Source organism: Mytilus edulis, chromosome 2 (genome assembly GCF_963676685.1).
Source record: "Mytilus edulis chromosome 2, xbMytEdul2.2, whole genome shotgun sequence".
NCBI lineage: Eukaryota > Metazoa > Mollusca > Bivalvia > Mytilida > Mytilidae > Mytilus > Mytilus edulis.
Genome location: NC_092345.1, coordinates 16789226 through 16809108, shown reverse-complemented (window position 1 = coordinate 16809108; position 19883 = coordinate 16789226). Strand labels below are relative to the sequence as shown.

At 32.9% G+C, this 19883-nt stretch overlaps 1 protein-coding gene across 1 annotated transcript; it reads right to left on the bottom strand.

Moving 5' to 3' along the window:
- Positions 1-131: 131 nt before the first annotated feature.
- Positions 132-14409, bottom strand: LOC139510746 (uncharacterized). Its single transcript, XM_071297271.1, has 3 exons — positions 14131-14409; positions 13629-13799; positions 132-403 (listed from the first exon to the last, which is right to left on the bottom strand). The coding sequence occupies exons 1-3, from the start codon at positions 14390-14392 to the stop codon at positions 132-134; spliced, it is 705 nt and encodes a 234-aa protein (XP_071153372.1). The 5' UTR covers positions 14393-14409.
- Positions 14410-19883: the final 5474 nt, after the last annotated feature.

Sequence of the window (19883 nt, the reverse complement as noted above, 5' to 3'; positions counted from 1 at the left end):
TACAATATAAAAAATCATTTCTACTACTAACCTTGTCCAAATAGTTATGACGGCTGGCAAGGCTATTTTAATTTTTTTTTCTGGGACGCCTTCCTACGTCTTGCCAGACGTCATAATTATTTGGACTACTACTAACCTTGCCGAAAGCTTAAAGTAAAAGAATGGGAAAAATCTGTAACATCTAGTTGTACATTATATTCGTCTTCAAGTCCTGTCTCTACATTGGCTAGCACTGATATAACAACGTTAGAACCATCTCGTCCTCTTTTCTCCCAATTCAAAGGATTGTTTATCAGAAAGTTAGCATTCTGATTTACAGTGCATTTATACTCAGGTGAAGCACCAACCATAACAAATTCCTCTTGTTTAATTAGAGTTACCTGATACTGCTGACCATTTGACACTGGAATGAAATAAAATGTCACATTATGAAATAACTACCATAAGTACATAAATTAAGAATCTTTTGAAATAATTTGAAATTTTTGATGTCATATCAAATTTCCATACATTTTGATGATATATATATATTGTATATAATTTAATTTTTATTAAAACTCAGTATAAATATGGAAACCGGACTTGATTTCACATTTTGTTTCCATATAACAAGGCGATGTAAATGGATAGCTGGAACACTGAATAGCATGTGTTTATTCTCTCAAACTCTACAATACAAAGAATCCTAGATTTTTCATTGACTTCGAATACTTTATACACTGCTGGTGGACGTTTCGTCCCCGAGGGTATCACCAGCCCAGTAGTCAACACTTCGGTGTTGACATGAATATCAATAATGTGGTCATTTTTTTTTATATAAATTTCCTGTTAACAAAAGTTTAAATTTTTCTAAAAACTAAGGATTTTCTTATTCCAGGCATAGATTTCCTTAGCCGTATTTGGCACAATTTTTTGGAATTTTGGATCCTCAATGCTCTTCAACTTTGTAATTGTTTGGCTTTATAAATATTTTGATATGAGCGTCACTGATCAGTCTTATGTAGACGAAACGCGCGTCTGGCGAACTAAATTATAATCCTGGTATCTTTGATAACTAATTATATTGTTTAAACTATGTTTGTCTATACGAATGTAGTTTACTATACTACTTTTAGTTGCTGAAAAGTAGAACTGAACTGTATTTGTTTACACTCGTTTTCGATAACATTCAAGATTTAATTAATGTAATTATGGACGTGGACAAAGTAACAAAATGAAAATTATTTTATAATCCTTCCTTAACTTTTTCAAGAAGAAGATAACAGTGGTTCATAACTCATCGTAAATCCAAGATTATATGCCTCTAGAAAAACTGAATGCATGAATGAAAGAAAATTTTATTGCAAAAAGCATATACATGCTATAGCAACGAAAACATATTTACAACATGACAAATGATAAACAGCTGAGATCAATCCATATAAATCATTAAAAGAAAACAAATTACATTAAGTAACAATATGTGATTTGATTAACCGGGCATATTTTATGTATTTACCCAATTTTTAATGTGTGAAACAGACATTAACTTAAATTAATACTGTAATTTAGTAATATTTGACAAAGAACAAAAGAGGGACGAAAGATACCAAAGGGACAGTCAAACTCATCAATCTAAAACAAACTGACAACGCCATGGTTAAAAATGAAAAAGACAAACAGAAAAACAATAGTAAACATGACACAACATAGAAAACTAAAGAATAAACAACACGAACCACCACGAACAATAGCATTTTGGAAAAGATTTAGGCCTAATTGATCAAAAGGCAGGGCATTCTAATGAAAAGTGGTATTCGTTTTCAACACACTGCATATTACACCATTTGCATAAAGTGTTTGACGTAACTCTATAGCCATGTCAGAATATCTTCCTTTTTCTATGTTCCACTAAGCAATTTAGTGTGAATTATAACAACAATCGAAATAATGTTCAAACCTAAATTCTAATTTTATATTCTTATAAATACTAAGTTTTTCGCTCTTTTCTACAGATGCTAATCATTTTTGACTCTTTAACCTTGATTAACATGATTAAGTTACCTCTTTTATGTAGGATGAAACTCGGTTAAGTCAGGTTGGTGCTCCGTGTTTAAGGCTAGAACACCCCAAAAATTGAACACGTTGAATTTATTACATTGAAATTTGTTAAAACATTTGTATTTATTTTCAAGTAGAGATTTCTTGCTATTGCGCAATACTGTGCAATTGAGGATTTTAGCTATCATAAAATACTGTGCTATTGCACAATACTTTAATTTTGCAATTAAAGATCTCTTGCTATTGCGTAATACCGTGCAATTGAAGATTTCTTGCTATTGCGCAATACTGTGCAATTGAATATTTTTTGTTATTGCACAATACAGTGCAATTGAAGATTTCTTGCAATTGCTCAAGGCTGTGCAATTGAAGATTTCTTGCAATTCCTCAAGGCTGTGCAATTGAAGATTTCTTGCTATTGTGCAATACTGTGCAATTGAAGGTTTCTTGCTTTTGTGCAATACTTTGCAATTGAAGATTTTTTGCTATTGCACAAAACTATGTTATTGTGTAATACTGTGCAATTTAAGATTTCTTGCTATTGCATAATACTGTGCAAATGAAGACATTTATGCTATTGTACAATACTGTGAAATTTAAGACTGGATAATACTGTGCAATTACGATTTACTGAGCAGTTGAACTTTTTAAGCTATTGCGCTGTCCTTAAAAATTAAGATTTTTTTCTAATGCGCAAAACTGTGCCATGTAAGATTTATTGCTATTGCCCAATACTGTGTTAGCGATATTGCGCAATATTGTGCAATTGAAGTTTTTTTTGCTTTTGCCCAATACTGTGGATTGAATATTACTTACTATTACTCAATACGGAGCAACTATATGAAATTCAATTTTCTTTTAGAAAACATTAACCCCCTGAAAAAATTGGAGAAAAATCTCCTCAAACTTTTGTTGTTGTTGAAGTAATTCACCCCCACCCCCACTTAATCCCAGCCTTACTTTTGTTGTACAGAACCATGAAGAATAATTTTATGGAGAGATTCATGCACTTAAACATAAGTTATTATCTGGAAATTAATATAAAAAAATGTTTTCGGCCCCTAATTCATGAACGTTTTGGGCAAATACACCCATACTCAATCCCACCCTTCCCTTTGTGATATGGAGCCTTGTGATATAATTTCAGAGAGGTCCTTCACCTTACACACAAGAAATTGTCCATAAATGCTTGTTTTGGTTCCCTTTTTGTCCCCTAATTCATCACTTGTGTCAACGTGTGCAATTGTGCAATTACGATCATCCCAATATGGCGGACACAAATTTAGGGAAATTTTAGAAGGCTGATTTCTCACTTTGACTGCTTATTTTCAGATTTGTTAAATGTCAGGAAACATCTTTATAAGCATTGCCATTGAAATATTTTTTCGTTTATGATTAAAAAGCAACAAGAAGAATGAAAATCGAGATACAAAAAATCACGATGATGATCGTAGCTTTTATTTATTTTTATCAACGATGATCGTACCTTTTATTCAAGATGATAGTAACTGTCTGTTCTAACGAAGCATTTATTGATAAATAAAGCTGTCTGGTATGCACAAAAGTGTACATTATCAGCTAATATTGTGAAAAAAGATCACTGGAGGGTGGGTAACGTCCTATTGGTAACTGCACAAATGGTTATGATTTTGCGAGATTTCGTTGTTTATTTTTATTTAGTTCAATATTAAAATACCTTTGGGGTTAACAACTTTATATTGATTACATATATATTATATAGATAAGGTATTGGACATTTCATATTAATGGCCAGTTTGGTAGAAGTAGAGATTTGTTTTCTCTCCCCCCCCCCACATACACACACACTTTGTAGGGAAAATAGTGCCTTTCGAGAACCAGGTATTTTTCGGGAATTCAAACTTTATAGTTTTTTATTAACAGATTTAGGATTTTCTGGCATTTTTTTTTTCTCAAACCTCCTGTCCTGTCTTTTTTTCCAATTTTCACCCAACCCTTTAAAAAGCAAATGGTAGCTCCGTTATTGATATTTTTGGCTTAAACAACTTCGACTAACGTCTATAACACATGGGATATACCGTATGTGTAAGGATTAATAGCTTGAAAAAAGCATGGAATCTAATATGAACGTGTATACCATCTATTTCAGCTTTCCCTTCTTTACATACATAGCCAACCTGTGGTAAATATAGGCAAAGTAGTCCAGTGACGGATGTCGAGATTTCCATAAAGGGGAGGGGACTGACTGCTTCAGATCTAGAGTAGGCCCGCTACAGTCATGCTTCATTGACTCCCTATATAATCAACCAAATTTTCACAACAAAGAGGGGATGCAGACACCCTAGCGCTCCCTCTAAATCCGCCTTTGTAGTCTATCAATGTTTAATAGTCATAGTTTGATTAAGAAAATACAAGACCAGGCAACAAGTTAAAATCGATAGAAACACAACTTTATGCCTACCATTACTTAAGTTATTTCTAAAATATTCAGTGAAAATGTTGGCCTGTATTCTAAAACTGTATCATGAGGATGATAATTATATTAACTTTATATAAACGTATTCCATTTTGAATGTTAACTAAATTACTCATAAGAAACAAATATTGAGGACATGTGCATATAAGCCTGCTAATTCCCCCTTATTTCATTGTTTATTGTCAAATAGCGGTGATCATTAAAGCTCATTTTGTCTAGTTTTATATCATACTATTTCCAGTAATACTAATATATTGTGACTGCTAAATATGATGGTCATTCAAAGAAAAAACACATCGTACATTTTCAGTTACGATCATCTTTTTATAAAAACAAGTCCAAGTTACGATCATCCATTATTATTATATAGCATGTTTCTCTATTGTCATAAAAATTCATTATATCTAATAAAATTAAGAGATTAGGCTAACAACATTAACACAGTCCTTATATTTCAATAAAGTAACTTTATTTGTTAGTGGAAAACTGTTTTAATGTTAATTAGGCTTAAATTAAAAATTGTTTCCTTTCCCCTCTCTGTGATTAAAGTAAGATAACTCTAGGCAATTGTCCTAGCATTCAATCATTATGGGAAGATGATATAGTTCTGTTTTCATTTATAGTCTTTTTCAGAAAAGTTATAATAGTCCAGCAGATAGGTGAATAAGTGTGCACTTTGTGTTAAAAGCATAAAATTTGGTAGAAACATAGTTTGATCCGTTCTAAACAAAATTAGATATGGAGGCAAGCTTGATTTTATCCACTTCCGGTTTTATCATCAAAAGGCGGACATGCATTTGATAACTGATTAATGGTTATTTAATTCTCACAACTGGTAGTCAAAGTTTGCTGTGTAGACTATAATATTATTGTGTATTCATGGTTTGAAATAATGTATCATTTCTTTGAAACCCTCATGGTGTTTTATTCAGAATTTTTTCACTTCCGGTAAAAAATATCACACGAAAACGTAATTTAGAGACGAAATACATATGTTTAAGAAGACCTGTTGGTGACCTTCTGCTGTTGTCTGTTCTATGGTCGGATTTTTTTTTATTTATTAATAAAAATAAGCAATGTTGTCAAAAAAAAAAGGTTTAATATCATTGACCTTCTCTGATATATATTTGTTTGATCATACATCAGAATAACGAATCGTTCGATAAATTGTGTAATAGTAGTTTCGACATTCAGAGTACTCGCCAGGGCTGCGATTAATATCGTAGCGGCTAAATAGGGGTACGTAAATTATGACTATTGAACGTGAAGCTATCGTAGCTGCTACATAGATATTGAAAGCAGCTAGCACACTACTAGTTCTGTAGACAAACATGTACGTAGCACTACGTAGGCTAGCTGCTACGATATTGAACGCAATCATGGTCTCTTATAACGATGAATGCTCTTGTGACACCATTAAATGATATCCATGTATCCTATGCTGTTTTTTCCCTTAACCAGCGATCGATGCCACAGTGTCGAATTCAGTGAAGGCATGGAAGAGAGGCAATGCATATATGCGTTATCTTGTCCTAAAAAGTTAGCAAGCTCTTGAAATGAAATGCATCCGAAGTGTTTTCTTGTCCTTAAACCCATAAATATCAGCTGCATTTGTGACATGAAAGCAGGACACAACAAGTACTACTACATCGGTATCAACTGTAGCAATAATTATCTTCCCGAAAATGTGTTCATCCATCAGTTTATAATTTGACAGAAATATCTGTTTTGTTTTTATCTACACCTGAGAAACTCTATCAGTTTCGTGGTTAGCATGTTTGCCTTTGATAACGTTTCTTTGTATTGTCAATCGTTATATTGTCTACAATAGTTACATCTTGTCAATGTTTCGAAAGACTTTGTATTAAACTAAATGAGACTAAATGCTGGTGGATGGGTGGGATTTTCTTGTTTAAAGGACTCTTAGATAAACTTTTCATACTGGTACTGTCCATCTATTTCTATTCAACGAAAGACGAATAGTATCAACAACTGCTGAGGGAGCTATATATTTAATTGGTATACAGAACAAGCAGTTCGTTGCTGTCTTCAAGAAATTGATTTCCTAACTCTTCTATCACAGAAGCTACATTATGGATAAACAGTTTTGAGCACTTAGTTTCTGTTCATGGTCAGTTGTGTCCTCTTCATCAAGAAATCGATGTATGACTGTCCCTCTGGTATCTTTCGCCTCTCTTCTCAAACTCTTTAGCAAGTCTTGCAATTTCTTGTCAAGCTATCATCCATCTTCGCAGCACCTGCATACGGGGTATATATCTCCCAATTGATACGATATTTCCGTGCTTGCATTTCCTATCATGATTTTCTTGATAGAGGGTTGCTGCTCACAAGGAAGCTTTTAAACGAAGAGTTCCAAATGGTGAAGTTGAAATCATCCCTTCGTAAATTTTACGGACGCCATCACGAGTTGGTTGACCGTTATGGAATAACCGTTTCACAAATGATATCGGATATGTTCCTTACGTCGTAACTACAATTCCCTTCCCTTTCATGAATGTGACCTACCGAATTAGACTATTTACCGGATTAAAATTTTGTAATCACATAAGCAACACGACGGGTGCCACATGTGGAGCAGGATCTGCTTACCCTTCCGGAGCACCTGAGATCACCCCTAGTTTTTGGTGGGGTTCGTGGGGTTTATTCTTTAGTTTTCTATGTTGTGTCATGTTTACTATTGTTTTTCTGTTTGTCTTTTTCATTTTTAGCCATGTCGTTGTCAGTTTGTTTTAGATTTATGAGTTTGACTGTCCCTTTGGTATCTTTCGTCCCTCTTTTATGGGTTTTCTGTTAATCTCAATCTGACTTAACAACAGGTTTATTTCATGTTGTTTGTCTGATAGTCAATCATTATTCCTAGGTCCATATGACAGAGGTTTCTTTAGATGCATGTTGACGGATCTTTGGAGAGTAAACGTTAAAGATTCGTTTGTAGCTGTTGAATATTAACATCTAAGCAATCGATAGTGTTTCTTGCTAATAAGTACCCGGTTGTTATAGCTTGTACATACAACAACAAACTAACAAGAGTTACGAGAGATCTTGGAACAGAATTCTCCTCACAGTGCACTGGAAAACTACCGTCAAACCTAAATGTAACAATAAACATGTCGCTGCGAATAATTGTTACTGCTTTATAAATCTGCATTTAGTTTGAGTCAAAGTCATCGTCACCTCCTTTCTGAAACGAGGGTCCTATATCATCTTTGGAAGCATGTGAAAGCTCTCTCACAGGCAAACAACCCATAAATGTAAAATGAAAGAATTCTATTCTTTCATCTTGTACTATGAACTCTGTCTTCAATGTCAACACCTAGATTCCTTATTCGCCAAGGCATCTTGAATAATGGTGCTAAATCTTTTTCGGTTATGGAATCTTCAATGTAGCTGATGAATTCAGCTAATGCGATTCCATGGCTTATTCGTGTGTCTCTTCCTTATTCAGTCTCATCTTCACTAGATACTTTTGATGCCTGCCGATAAAGATTAGCAAGTCATTGGACATGATATTTCATTTCTTGTACAATAAGGTCCCAAGCACTGATGTTCTCTAATAAAGTTGTGTACTGAAGCTTTAGTACACATCGACGAAAAGGGATATCAACATTATGTGTTGTTTCTTCGTGGAGGTTTTCATCTGATTTATACGAACAACAAAAGTGACATACACATTCTTTCATTGCTAATTTTCATGATAAGCTGGTTTGCAGCTGCGATTGCCTGTTTTTTTTTTACATATCATCTATATCTTTTTGATGTCTAATTTTAGTTCTGTGTTAAATGGCAGGCCTTATGCCATGTGGCATTGTTTTTTTTGTGCATGGTACAAGGAAGAACACTGCCATAATATTGTGTATACAGATTGGTCATAGACGGTTAACATCGAAGTTCTATGTATTTAACAAGATTTTCCGCCAAAGTAACATATCCGGCACTAATATTTATACACTTTGGGGGTGTAGGGCATTGCAGCTATTCGTCTGTCATATTTTGACAAATTAAACATTTAACATTGAGAATAAAATGGGGAAGATGTCAAAGAGACAACACACTGACCAAAGAGCAGACAACAGCTGATTGCACCAATGGTTGTTCAATGAGGCGAGAAATTCCCACACCTGGAGGTGGTCCTCAGCTGGTCCCTATACAAAATTGTGTACTAGTTCAGTGAAAATGGATGTCACACTAAACTCCAAAAAATATTAAATGAACTTAAAATAAAGTCCAGCAAACCTCTACAACATTTGAGGAAGAACTACTTGGGCTTTGATCATCTGATGTCTCAATATGTTTAAATCTTTGAGAGCTCATCTCTGAATTGTTATTTAGACTCTTGATTTATAAAGTGTATGTCTATCTGCATTCAAATATTATAATGAAACAATATTGTTCACCATATGAATTGAATTTTAATGGTCTCCAAATAAATGAATAAATACATGATTCTATTACATCCTTCTTCTCACTTTTTGCAAATTAAAAGTAGACATTTTTCTTGAATTTTAACATGAAATTTTGACCGGAAGTTGACCAAACGTCACCTAATTGCTGCTTGAACAATACTGAAAACCAATTAATGTGATATAGATCAATTAAAACATCAGGTCTTGTAGTTAAAACTAAAACAATTGAGAGAGAATTAAGAAAAGTTGAAATTTTAACATGCATCCGCCATTTTGGATTTTAACTATATTTTCAGCTTGCCGCCATATCTTAAATTAAAGAGTATAGATAAAAGTATGTTTGAGCAAAATTTGGTGCTTTGAACACGAAGTGCACAATTCCTTCATATATTGCACCTATCTGCTGGATTATAATTGTTTTGGGTAGGTCACAATTACAATTTTACACCCTAGCATTCGGCATCAGCTAGAAGCTTCTGGTATAAAGTGGTGGTTATGGTGTAATGTTTTGTGTTTGTGTTAGGCGTTATTACACTTCTTTCATGTATTTGTATTAATGGATCGAGTAAAGCAGATAAGTTACTTTCTGCTTCATTTAAGTTCTGGCATAATGGTATACACCATATCGATCTTAGAAACAAATACCTTTACGACGAATGCTGTTGGACATTTTTTTATGCATACCACAACTTGAAACAGTGTATTCTTGACAGCACAATTAATGTTTTTCACCGGCATATTGTACCTCAAACTCAAAGTAGGAAAAATTGTTATTTTAAAATAATTTCCAGATATTGCTTTAATAAAGAGCAATTTCATAAATACTTGGAAGATGCTTTTTCTGTGACTTAGTCACTTGTTGCAGAATATTTCCCCCTATATAACTTAATGGTATATTAAGGTATAATTATTACATTATATATATGTTTCATTATTTATTTCTAATTAGCTAACTGCACATCACGTGTTATTCCTTAAGCAATTGCATTACTCAATAAAAATTACCATTCATGATAACACGTGGTCCCACAATAAAGTGCACAGGTAAATTAAATAAAATTAATATAAAATTCGTGTTTTCATGATCATAGCTAAAAAATGTAATTATAAGTATTGAATGCTTAACTTTGTAACTTCATAGGGTTGTAAAAGCGTTGACAGTGTGCACATTTTTAGAATGAAGCGCTTCCGCGCTTCATACAAAATGTACTTCGGTCAGCGCTTTAGGAGATTTATTTCCCGGAGGGTATTATTAGCCCAGTAGTCAGCACTTTTTGTGCTGACATGAATTATCATTGATATTGTTATATTCATAAATTAACTGTTTACAAAATTCGGAATTTTTTGAAATACTAAGGATTTTCTACCTCAGGCATAGATTACCTTAGCTGTATTTGGAAACACTTTTAGGAATTTTGGATCTCTATGCTCTTCAACTTCGTACTTTATTTGGCTTGTTTTTTTTTTTTTTTTTTTTTTTTAATTTTTTTTTAACTTTTTTGAATTTGATCGTCACTGATGAGTCTTTGTACATGTTGTAGACGAAACGCGCGTCTGGCGTATATATAAAATTAAGTCCTGGTATCTATGATGAGTTCATTTACAACCACTGGGTCGATGCTACTGCTGGTGGAGATTTATTTCCCCGAGAGTATCACAAGCCAAGTTGACAGCACTTTTTGTGCTGACATGAATTATCATTGATATTGTTATATTTATAAATTAACTGTTTACAAAATTTTGATTTTTTTGAAATACTACGGCTTTTCTACCTCAGGCATAGATTACCTTAGCTGTATTTGGAAACACTTTTAGGAATTTTGGATCTCTATGCTCTTCAACTTCGTACTTTATTTGGCTTTTTTTTTTTTTTTTTTTTTTTTTTTTTTTTAACTTTTTGGAATACGAGCGTCACTGATGAGTCTTTTGTAGACGAAACGCGCGTCTGGCGTATATATAAAATTAAGTCCTGGTTTCTATGATGAGTTTATTTAAACCCAAATGAAGTTACAAAAAGAAGCATCCAATTCATAAATAAAGAATTTTTTTTGTGAAACGAGTGCCTGTAATCTGTGATTTCGAGCAGTTTGTCTCATCGCTCTAAGATGAAGATGAAGGCAGATTTGACTTGCTTGTTTGTTACGTATAAACACGGGTTGATTACTAACAGACAACAAAAACATATTTATAAGATAACAAAATAATTCTTTATATTGGTATAGATTAATTTTAACTATTTCAAAACAAATAAAAGAAATTATAGATATCCATAAATGTCTTTGAAAAACTAATGAAAAATACGAGTATCTAGTACATTACAGATTTTGTAACGATTTTAAATTCAATAAAAAAAACTGCATGTATAAGATAAAAAATAACCCTGTTCAAGGTAGACAATTAACATATTGACTTTAGAAATTGAACATGGACTCATAGTTTAAAGGAATATAACTCTTGTATACAAATGACACATCAATGGAATTATTTAGCTGCGAATTTGTGCGCCACCTTCAAGGAAGATTCTAAATTATCAATATAACCACAAGTTGTTAATCTATAGATACTGACGACTAATAAACGCTAACCACAGTAAAGAATATTTGTTTGAAATTCTTTAACACTTACTCAGAAAAATGCTCGAACTACTTGACTTTCAAAGCTCATAAGTAACGTGTTTACACACTGATATAATATGGTTGTTAAACATTACAAACCTGTAATCGTATAAGACACTATACACCTCGTGTGCTTGCATTAACTTATCCAAAAATATATTTATTTCAAGCCTTAATATATTTCGACATGTTATTTAGTAATACATTTTATAAATTTTAAAATTCTAATTGTGTCACAAATTCCGGTTTAAAATTGACTAAATACCAATATCCTGATATCGTCAGGTAAATATGCTAAATTCCATAGACGAAGTTACGATCATCATCGTATTTTTTTGGATCTCGATTTTCGTTCTTCTGGTCGTTCGTCTGGTCGAAAAATCGGCCTTCTAAAATTTCCCTAAATTTGTGTCCGCCATATGGTCCGAGTACAAAGTTCTTTCGTAGTGCATTTCTTTTAGACAATAAATGGAAATAAAAATATCCCACCTGCGCTTTCTCAATAATATTTTCATAGTATGTTGCACTACTTTTGGGACAAATTATATCAAAATTATAGAAAACTTCATCAGCTCTAACTCAAAATATGGACAATTTTATGTAAAGGGGGTCTTGAAATCGTTTGACAGCTTCCGAAATGCTAATTTTTGACCTTTTTCAACTGGACCAAATCACTACTTTACATTATAATTCATGATTCCAATTTTTTTTACAATGTAATTTTATACCCCTTCTTGCTACTTGAAGCATAAAACATAAAGAAATAAATTTAGAAGGGGTATAAAAAAAAAATGACAAGTAACACACTGTGCACACTAGGGACTATATGGACAACGAAAATCAAGGGACGATAACTGTGTACTCGGACCATATTGGGATGATCGTAATTGCAGTTACGATCATCACGTTGACGCCAGTGATTCCTACACTTTTGCTACCATAACCCCCAAAATCAATCCCAAACCTTCCTGTTATAGTATTGAACCTTCTGGTATAATTTGTAAGAGATCCATTCACCGAAACTGTTTCTACCATAACCCCCAAAATCAATTCCAAACCTTCCTGTTATAGTATTGAACCTTCTGGTAAAGTTTGTTAGAAATCCATTCATCCTAACTAAAGTTATTGTCCAGAAACCAAATGTGTCTTTGGACGAAACCGACGCTGACGATGACGATGACGACGATAACATCATAGCTTTAAACGACAAGAATGTTTTTTGCTGTCGTATAAAAAGGAAATGTTGGATACACGCTTATGAAAAAGTAATCGAGATACATTGAAACCACCAAGTGTACCATATAAAGGGATACCTAAACTTCTTCAAATATTCTACAAATCAATGATCTGCATTAATATAAACCTCGAAAACCATATCAACCAGTTACAAGAAAGGCGTCACTGGTTGATCATGATCTGCATTCCCTTTCAGGGCGCTTCAGATCATATTTTTAAGCAACAGCTTTTGATTTAATGTAACAATTGAGCTATACAATGCAAATCATGCGACATTTACATGACCCAAATATTATAAACATATTGATACACGTTGTCACGATGTTGGTACGAATTCCCTTTTACTATATAGATTAAAATAAATATAAATAACAGCAAAATTGAATTCCTTTCAACATGCTACCAACATCCAACCAACATCGTGCGCAAAGTTTGACACCATGTGAAAATACGATTATAATTTGTGGGTCATGTAAACGTTGCTACCATTCCCTAAAATAAAAGATGAATTACATTTGTTTTCGTAAAGACCAGTTGCAAATATTTAAGCATAATCAGAGTTTTCAAAATTGAAACAAAATAGTATTTGAATACTAATAAGTTGCTTGGACATTCGATCATACACTCTATTAAATCTAATAACATATAGTTCTTTGTTAAAAAATTCTGCATCAGAAGCAAGTGATGAAGCGTTTTATGATTAATATACCTGCACAGGTGTTTGTGGAACAAAATATTATTTGAATACTAATAAGTTGTTTAGACATTCGATCACTCTATTAACACTAATTACATGTTTTCTTTGTTACAAGTTTCTGCATCAGAAGCTGGTGTTAAAGTGTTTTATATTGAATATACCTGCACATGTGTTTCTGGAACAGGTCTGACTGTCAAATGTTTCATTGTAACTACATAGCATTGTATAATTCATCTGTTTCCGTATTCTGACTTGTACTCCGTTACCACAAGTTATACTGCATTTTGACCAAGAGCTCCAGAATGACCAGGAACAATTTCTTACCTCTGCATCTGGATTTGAGAATAAGCATGAATGAAAACCTATCAAGATTGTGAAAGTTATAATATGCAAACTAGTTATATTTTTTACTTGTTGAATTAACATAAAGCAGTATATCTAAAAAAAAATGCAATTCAGCATCAAAAATGTTTTGCATAAAGCTCTTGTCGAAAAATAGAAAATAGAAAATTTCAATATTGAATATGCAAGTCTGTATTTTCCTTCTGTATGGTACATAAACAATTTATTAAAATTGCACGCAAAGTCATCGGTTTGATGTTTAAAATCACAATATGTGGGAAGTTCATGTGCGATTAACTAATTTAACAAGTTTATACTCACACTGTGTGTTGGATAATGTTTCCTTTGTAATAAAGACTGTTGCAACAACTGTTAGAACAATTGCAATCATAGAACAAATAATGATAAGACAAGCCCGCCTTGGCGTAATGATCAGTAGTATATCAGCAGGATCTTCTGTTTGCAATGAATTAAGTTCATCGGCCTCATTAGTTCCTGTAGTCACTTCCTCAAAGTCTGAATCGGTTATAGTATCTGGACTGAATCTGCTGTTGGTAAAGACTTGTTGTTGGGCGTTTGACATCGTGATTCGTCATCAGTAGGAACCTGCACAAAACAATACGCTGTGTTATTTATCATATTGTATTGTTTAGTTTATAACTATTTATTTGCTGAAGAAGAAGTCGAATAAGAATATTTGGATATCTGAGATGAAAGAGTGTTCTTTTACATTTCCACTAAAAACAGACACTATGTTCATATCTGCGATTACTCGCATTTACCGAGTTACAAGTCAATTCTGCAGACATATATGTAACGCTTTTCCCAGCGTGATCCCCTGTTTTTTTGTTTATTTGTAATTTAAAATCATCGATTAAGTCTATATATATGTTTAGCTTGTCATGTGTTGTAATATTAGTGCTACTTGTAAAGCAGGAATAGCGTATACAACTAGTTAATAGCTTGAGCATGCTGAACACGATTTTACAGTGATACAAGAAACAGATAATCATATAGTCTGCACACGGTATATATATCTCCCAATGGATACGATATTCCCTGGCTTGTATTTTCTATCATGATTTCCCTGATAGAGGGTTGCTGCTCACAAGGAGCCAATTAAACCACGAGTTCCAAATAATAAAGTTGAAATCACCACTTCGTAAATTTTACGGACGCCATCATGAGTTGGTTGACTGTTATGGAATTACCGTTTCACAGATGATATCGAATATATTCCTACTAGTGTCGTAACTATAATCCCATTCCCTATTTACGAATGTGACCTACCGAAAAAGACTATTTACCGGGTTTGTAATAACACGACCATCACGAAGGTTGCCACCTGTGAAGCAGTATCTGCTTACCCTTGCGAAGCACCTGAGATCACCTCCAGTTTTTTGATGGGTTCCTGTTGCTTAAACTAGTTTTTTTAGGTTGTGTCTTGTCTTTTTCCCTTTTTGTCATGGCGTTGTCAGTTTTTTTAGATCTATGAGTTTGACTGTGACTCTAGTATCTTTCGCCCCTCTTTTATTTAATCATATCACATTCCTTCATCAATAAATATGAAACATTTATTAGATGTCTCTTATGGTAGAGGTTATGGATGGGGTTTCAGAAATATCAATAAAGAATAGTTGGCAAAAATAAAGTATAGAAAAAGGGACAAAAAACAAGTAAAGAGAAAAATAGGCAAAATAATACAAAAATGGATTAATTATATGCTTAATTTTAAAGGAGAGCGAAAAGTAAAGATAAAACAAGAATAAAGCAGCAAAAAATAAAAACATATTTGCATAATTCAAATAACTTTAAACCGAAAGTACCAAAAATTAAAATAAATATTTTAGTTGATCTCCATAAACACTTCTGTTAAACTGATGATCGTTATTAACGATTTCACTAGGCGACGGCAGACATAGGTAAAATCTTTTAAGTCATTTTTCTCAAATGGACATGTTGTTGTCAAGAGTTACTCAGCTGCAAGGGTTTTCTTTACCATTATCATCATAATTGCTTATATGCTGAATTTTTAAAGAGAGCGAATAATAAAGATAAAACAAGAATAAAGAAGCAAAAAAAAACAAAAAAAAAAGCATATTTGCATAATTAAAATAACTTTAAACCAAAAGTACCAAAAATTCAAAATAAAAATTAGTTGAACTCCATAAACACTTATGTTAAACTGATAATCGTTATTAACAATTTCAATAAGCGACGGCAGAAATAGGTAAAATCTTTTCAGTCATTATTCTCTAATGTAGCTGTTGTCGTCAAGAGTTATTCAGCTGCAACGTTTTTCTATACCATTATTATCATATTTGATTCGTAATGATGCACTATAATTGTCTAAGCGCTGAGAAAACTGTCGTAAAAAAATTTCGGGTGATAATCGTAATTCGATGGCATTTTTCTTTTTTGATAAACGTTATTTCTTTATCGGAGGTATTTTATCGTTGGGCTGTTGTCCAATACTTATGTGAAATATCTTCAATCAATTACGTCCTCTGGATCCTAGTGGGTGCCATATTGCCCGTTAAGGTTTTCTAAAAACTACTTTGTATATGGAAATATAAAGATGAGGTATGAGTTCCAAATGAGACATCTTACCACCCAAGACACAATATAGTGAAGAAAGCAACCATAGGTTCAATGCTGAAAAAGTAAGCTATAAAGAGTTCAAAATATACTAGCATTATATGATAAATCAATTCAAACAACAACAACAAAAAAAAAAAAAAAAACCCAGCCGAATGTATATACAAAATGAGAAAAAAACAACCTATAAATTAAAGAAATACAATAGGTTTATATCCAATGCTGCATTTTTGTAGTGAAGTTGTAGTGAACACCAAAGTCAGCGAAATGATAAATAGTTTGCGCGACAAATCCACGGCACACACCATTGTATAAAGTCCCAAGTCAAAAAGTTGAAGTCGGACTCCCAGTATAAATGGCATTTTGAAGGTAACACAATTCCTTTCAATAGTAATACCAAACATTTGGAAGATTTAACCCAAGCTCTTTGGGCTATTGACAATGGCAAGATTGACTCTTCTAGATACATTAGTGCATCATGTACTGAGAGGCTTAAAGATAGAAACAAGGTAACAAAGATCGCGGATACTTCTCATGAAGACTGGAATACCGCTCACCAGTTAGAGGCAAGCACAATTGCTGGCGATTCAGAAGATGAATTTAAGATAATCAGAGCTGAAAAAAGAACCGTTAGAAAGAAAAAAGACAAAGGGCAAACCAGCAGCGAAACAACTGCAAATTCTTGCCACCTTCCTTCAATCCACAACAGCCATTTTGAGGGGCCATTCGTCTTGGTATGGAAGTTTGCTGAATGCACAAGACCAGTCCACTGGAAAATCTCAACGGGGACCAGGCTTCAACTGTGAATCCTCTAAGCACAGGAGAGTTAACTACCCCTTCCAAAACACCAAGACAGCAGAATCACACATAAGAAACAAGTTTTGTAAAAGATGATTTTGAATCAAGTGCTTTAGAAAATTTGTCTGAACCAACTCTTACACATGATTATTTGGAATATGAGCAAGATGGTACTTATATTATTGTTAAGGGTAGGTGCAGAGAAATAATCAAATTTGGATAAATATTGGTGCTTATTATTATAGAATTGACACTTTAAGTGATGGTTATTAGATACCTTTTTATTCTATTTCTCCGTCTACGTTTTAACATAACAATGTATCAGCTTTAAATAATTCCAAGTTTGTGCATACAGCTATTCAGGAATTATAACATAGAGGTTTCATAGGTCAGTGTGACAATCGACCTTTTATAGTTATAAACCTTATTACTGTATTAGTTCAATCTAAATCTTAGAATATAGCAAAGTGCTCTCGACCAATGAAATTGTAGGATATGGTGTTTTTTAATTGTGAAGAATGGATGAAATCATGTTCTTAGTAATGAATTAACCTTTTGTTTAGGTGTACTTATACAGTTCAAAACCAAACAAAGAGTTTCTATGAATGAGTTAGAAATGCCAAGATGCACATTATCAACTTGAAAAAAAAAAATGAATTGTTAAATAAACATAAAAAATCAAAAATAAGTATACTGGTGTAGTGACATTGGTTCCGTTAACGTTATAATGAGAGTATTGATACCTTCAAATTACTAAAAGTACATAATAAACAATATCAAAGCAATGCAAGAAAAAAGTTAAGATTGAATAAAATCTTTTTCTTAAGCTTCTACTCTTTTTTCTAAATCTTAGATTACTGGATTCGTGGTTAGGGAGAAAAGTAATTTCCAACATTCTGTTAAACATTCTAAAAAAGACATGAAGTTTAGTTTAACTTTTGAATAGATTTAACTCTTTTAAAAGCATTGCATGTTATTATTTCTCTGACAAAACTTAGACGGCGAGCCTGTAGTAGCGGTTTCAGAAATTTTTATAAGGGGGTGTACATAGTGAAGTTGCTACCAAAAAGGGCGCCTGCTCCAGTCATTCTCCAGTTATTCCATAAATAATCAAACAATTTTTGCCACAAAAACGGAGTGGGTGCTTTGTCTCTAAATTCAATGTAAAGGACTGGATTAACAAATTGGGAGTAATATAAAATTGAGATGTAACTAACATTTTTAATTTATTTATTTGAACTTGAAATAAACAAAAAAGATAATTCCTCGCTAAAATATTCTATGATTTACATTATTACTCACAATCAGGAAACATTTTGTACCATTTCATTGCACTGTTGTGTCATCTAACACAACCTATTTCATTTTCCAAAATTATACTATGTTTCCTCATTAAAATTCATACGTTTCCGCATAATATAGTACTCTTTTTGGCATTGTTTTTAAATTGATTTTGTCAAATGTTATTTACGTTTCCGCATCTAATTTTTAATGTTTGCCTCTTCTGTTTGCCAGGTAAAACTGTGGCCCCTGCACAAACTATTCGTCTACGAATTCAATTCGTTCGCGGTAATTTTTACGAACTGGTGCTATTGGTGATAAAGACCGAATTTTGATGTAAGTTGTTGTTTGGATCTTCTGCAAAACGTCCATAATGATAAATATGCTTTGTTGACATGCATTCAACTAAGAGTTTGAATGTGAATGAAACGATTCCGGCCCATTAGTGGTATTTTGGCTTATGTGTCGCAAGGTGATGCCCATATTTGCGATGGAAACTTCATATATTTTTTGTTTTGTTGAGTAACTGCCTTAATATCATCTACAAAACAAATAAAAAATACTATAATGACATACAGTCTTATATATCATTATAACCATTTTTACAGGTGAAAAACAGTCAAAAATGCGGAAAGGTGGTATCTATTCATTTCGGTAAAGTAATGCACGAAAATGCGGGTGTTTGTTTTTGTTTCTGATGTTATCAGATTTAGATAAAACAACAAATGCCCAACCTAACAAAACAAAGCAAAAAGATCTCGAAATGCTACTCTAGCTACTCTATATAAATACAAGTTGGATGATATCACATATGATATATTTTAAAGTTTTATATTATCATATGTGACTAATAGACTCCTTCTATCTAAACCTTGATCAACCATTTCTACAACTAAAATAAAAAAACCAGGATAAAAATCACTATATATTCATATTGCTTGGAGTGCAATTAATTGTAACAAACAAATTTGTTCCGACGTGACATTTGTTCCACTTGAACAAATTTCATAAGAACTATGTTCCACCGGAACTTATATAACAGAAAATATGTTCCAGCACTGTAAAATTTGTTCCGGAACTAATTTTTTAACCAAATGTGAAATAAGTTCCGGAACAAAAATCACAGCTCCATGAGTTTTGTTTCAGTATTAAAATTAAAAAAAAAATTAGATAAGTTCCTGTGATATTAGTTTTGAACAAAGGTATTTTACAGAAATCAATGAATAGGTTCTGCGCGAACCTACCTCTCAGAAAATACGTAACGTTAACATATTGTACAGCGAAATATTTTCTTGTTACACTTAAAAAATTATAATGCAAGCTGGATGCTGTACTGTGCTTGCATGTGGTACATTTGCAATTGAAGGCATGACTGTAAGATGAAGAAACAAAAGCGA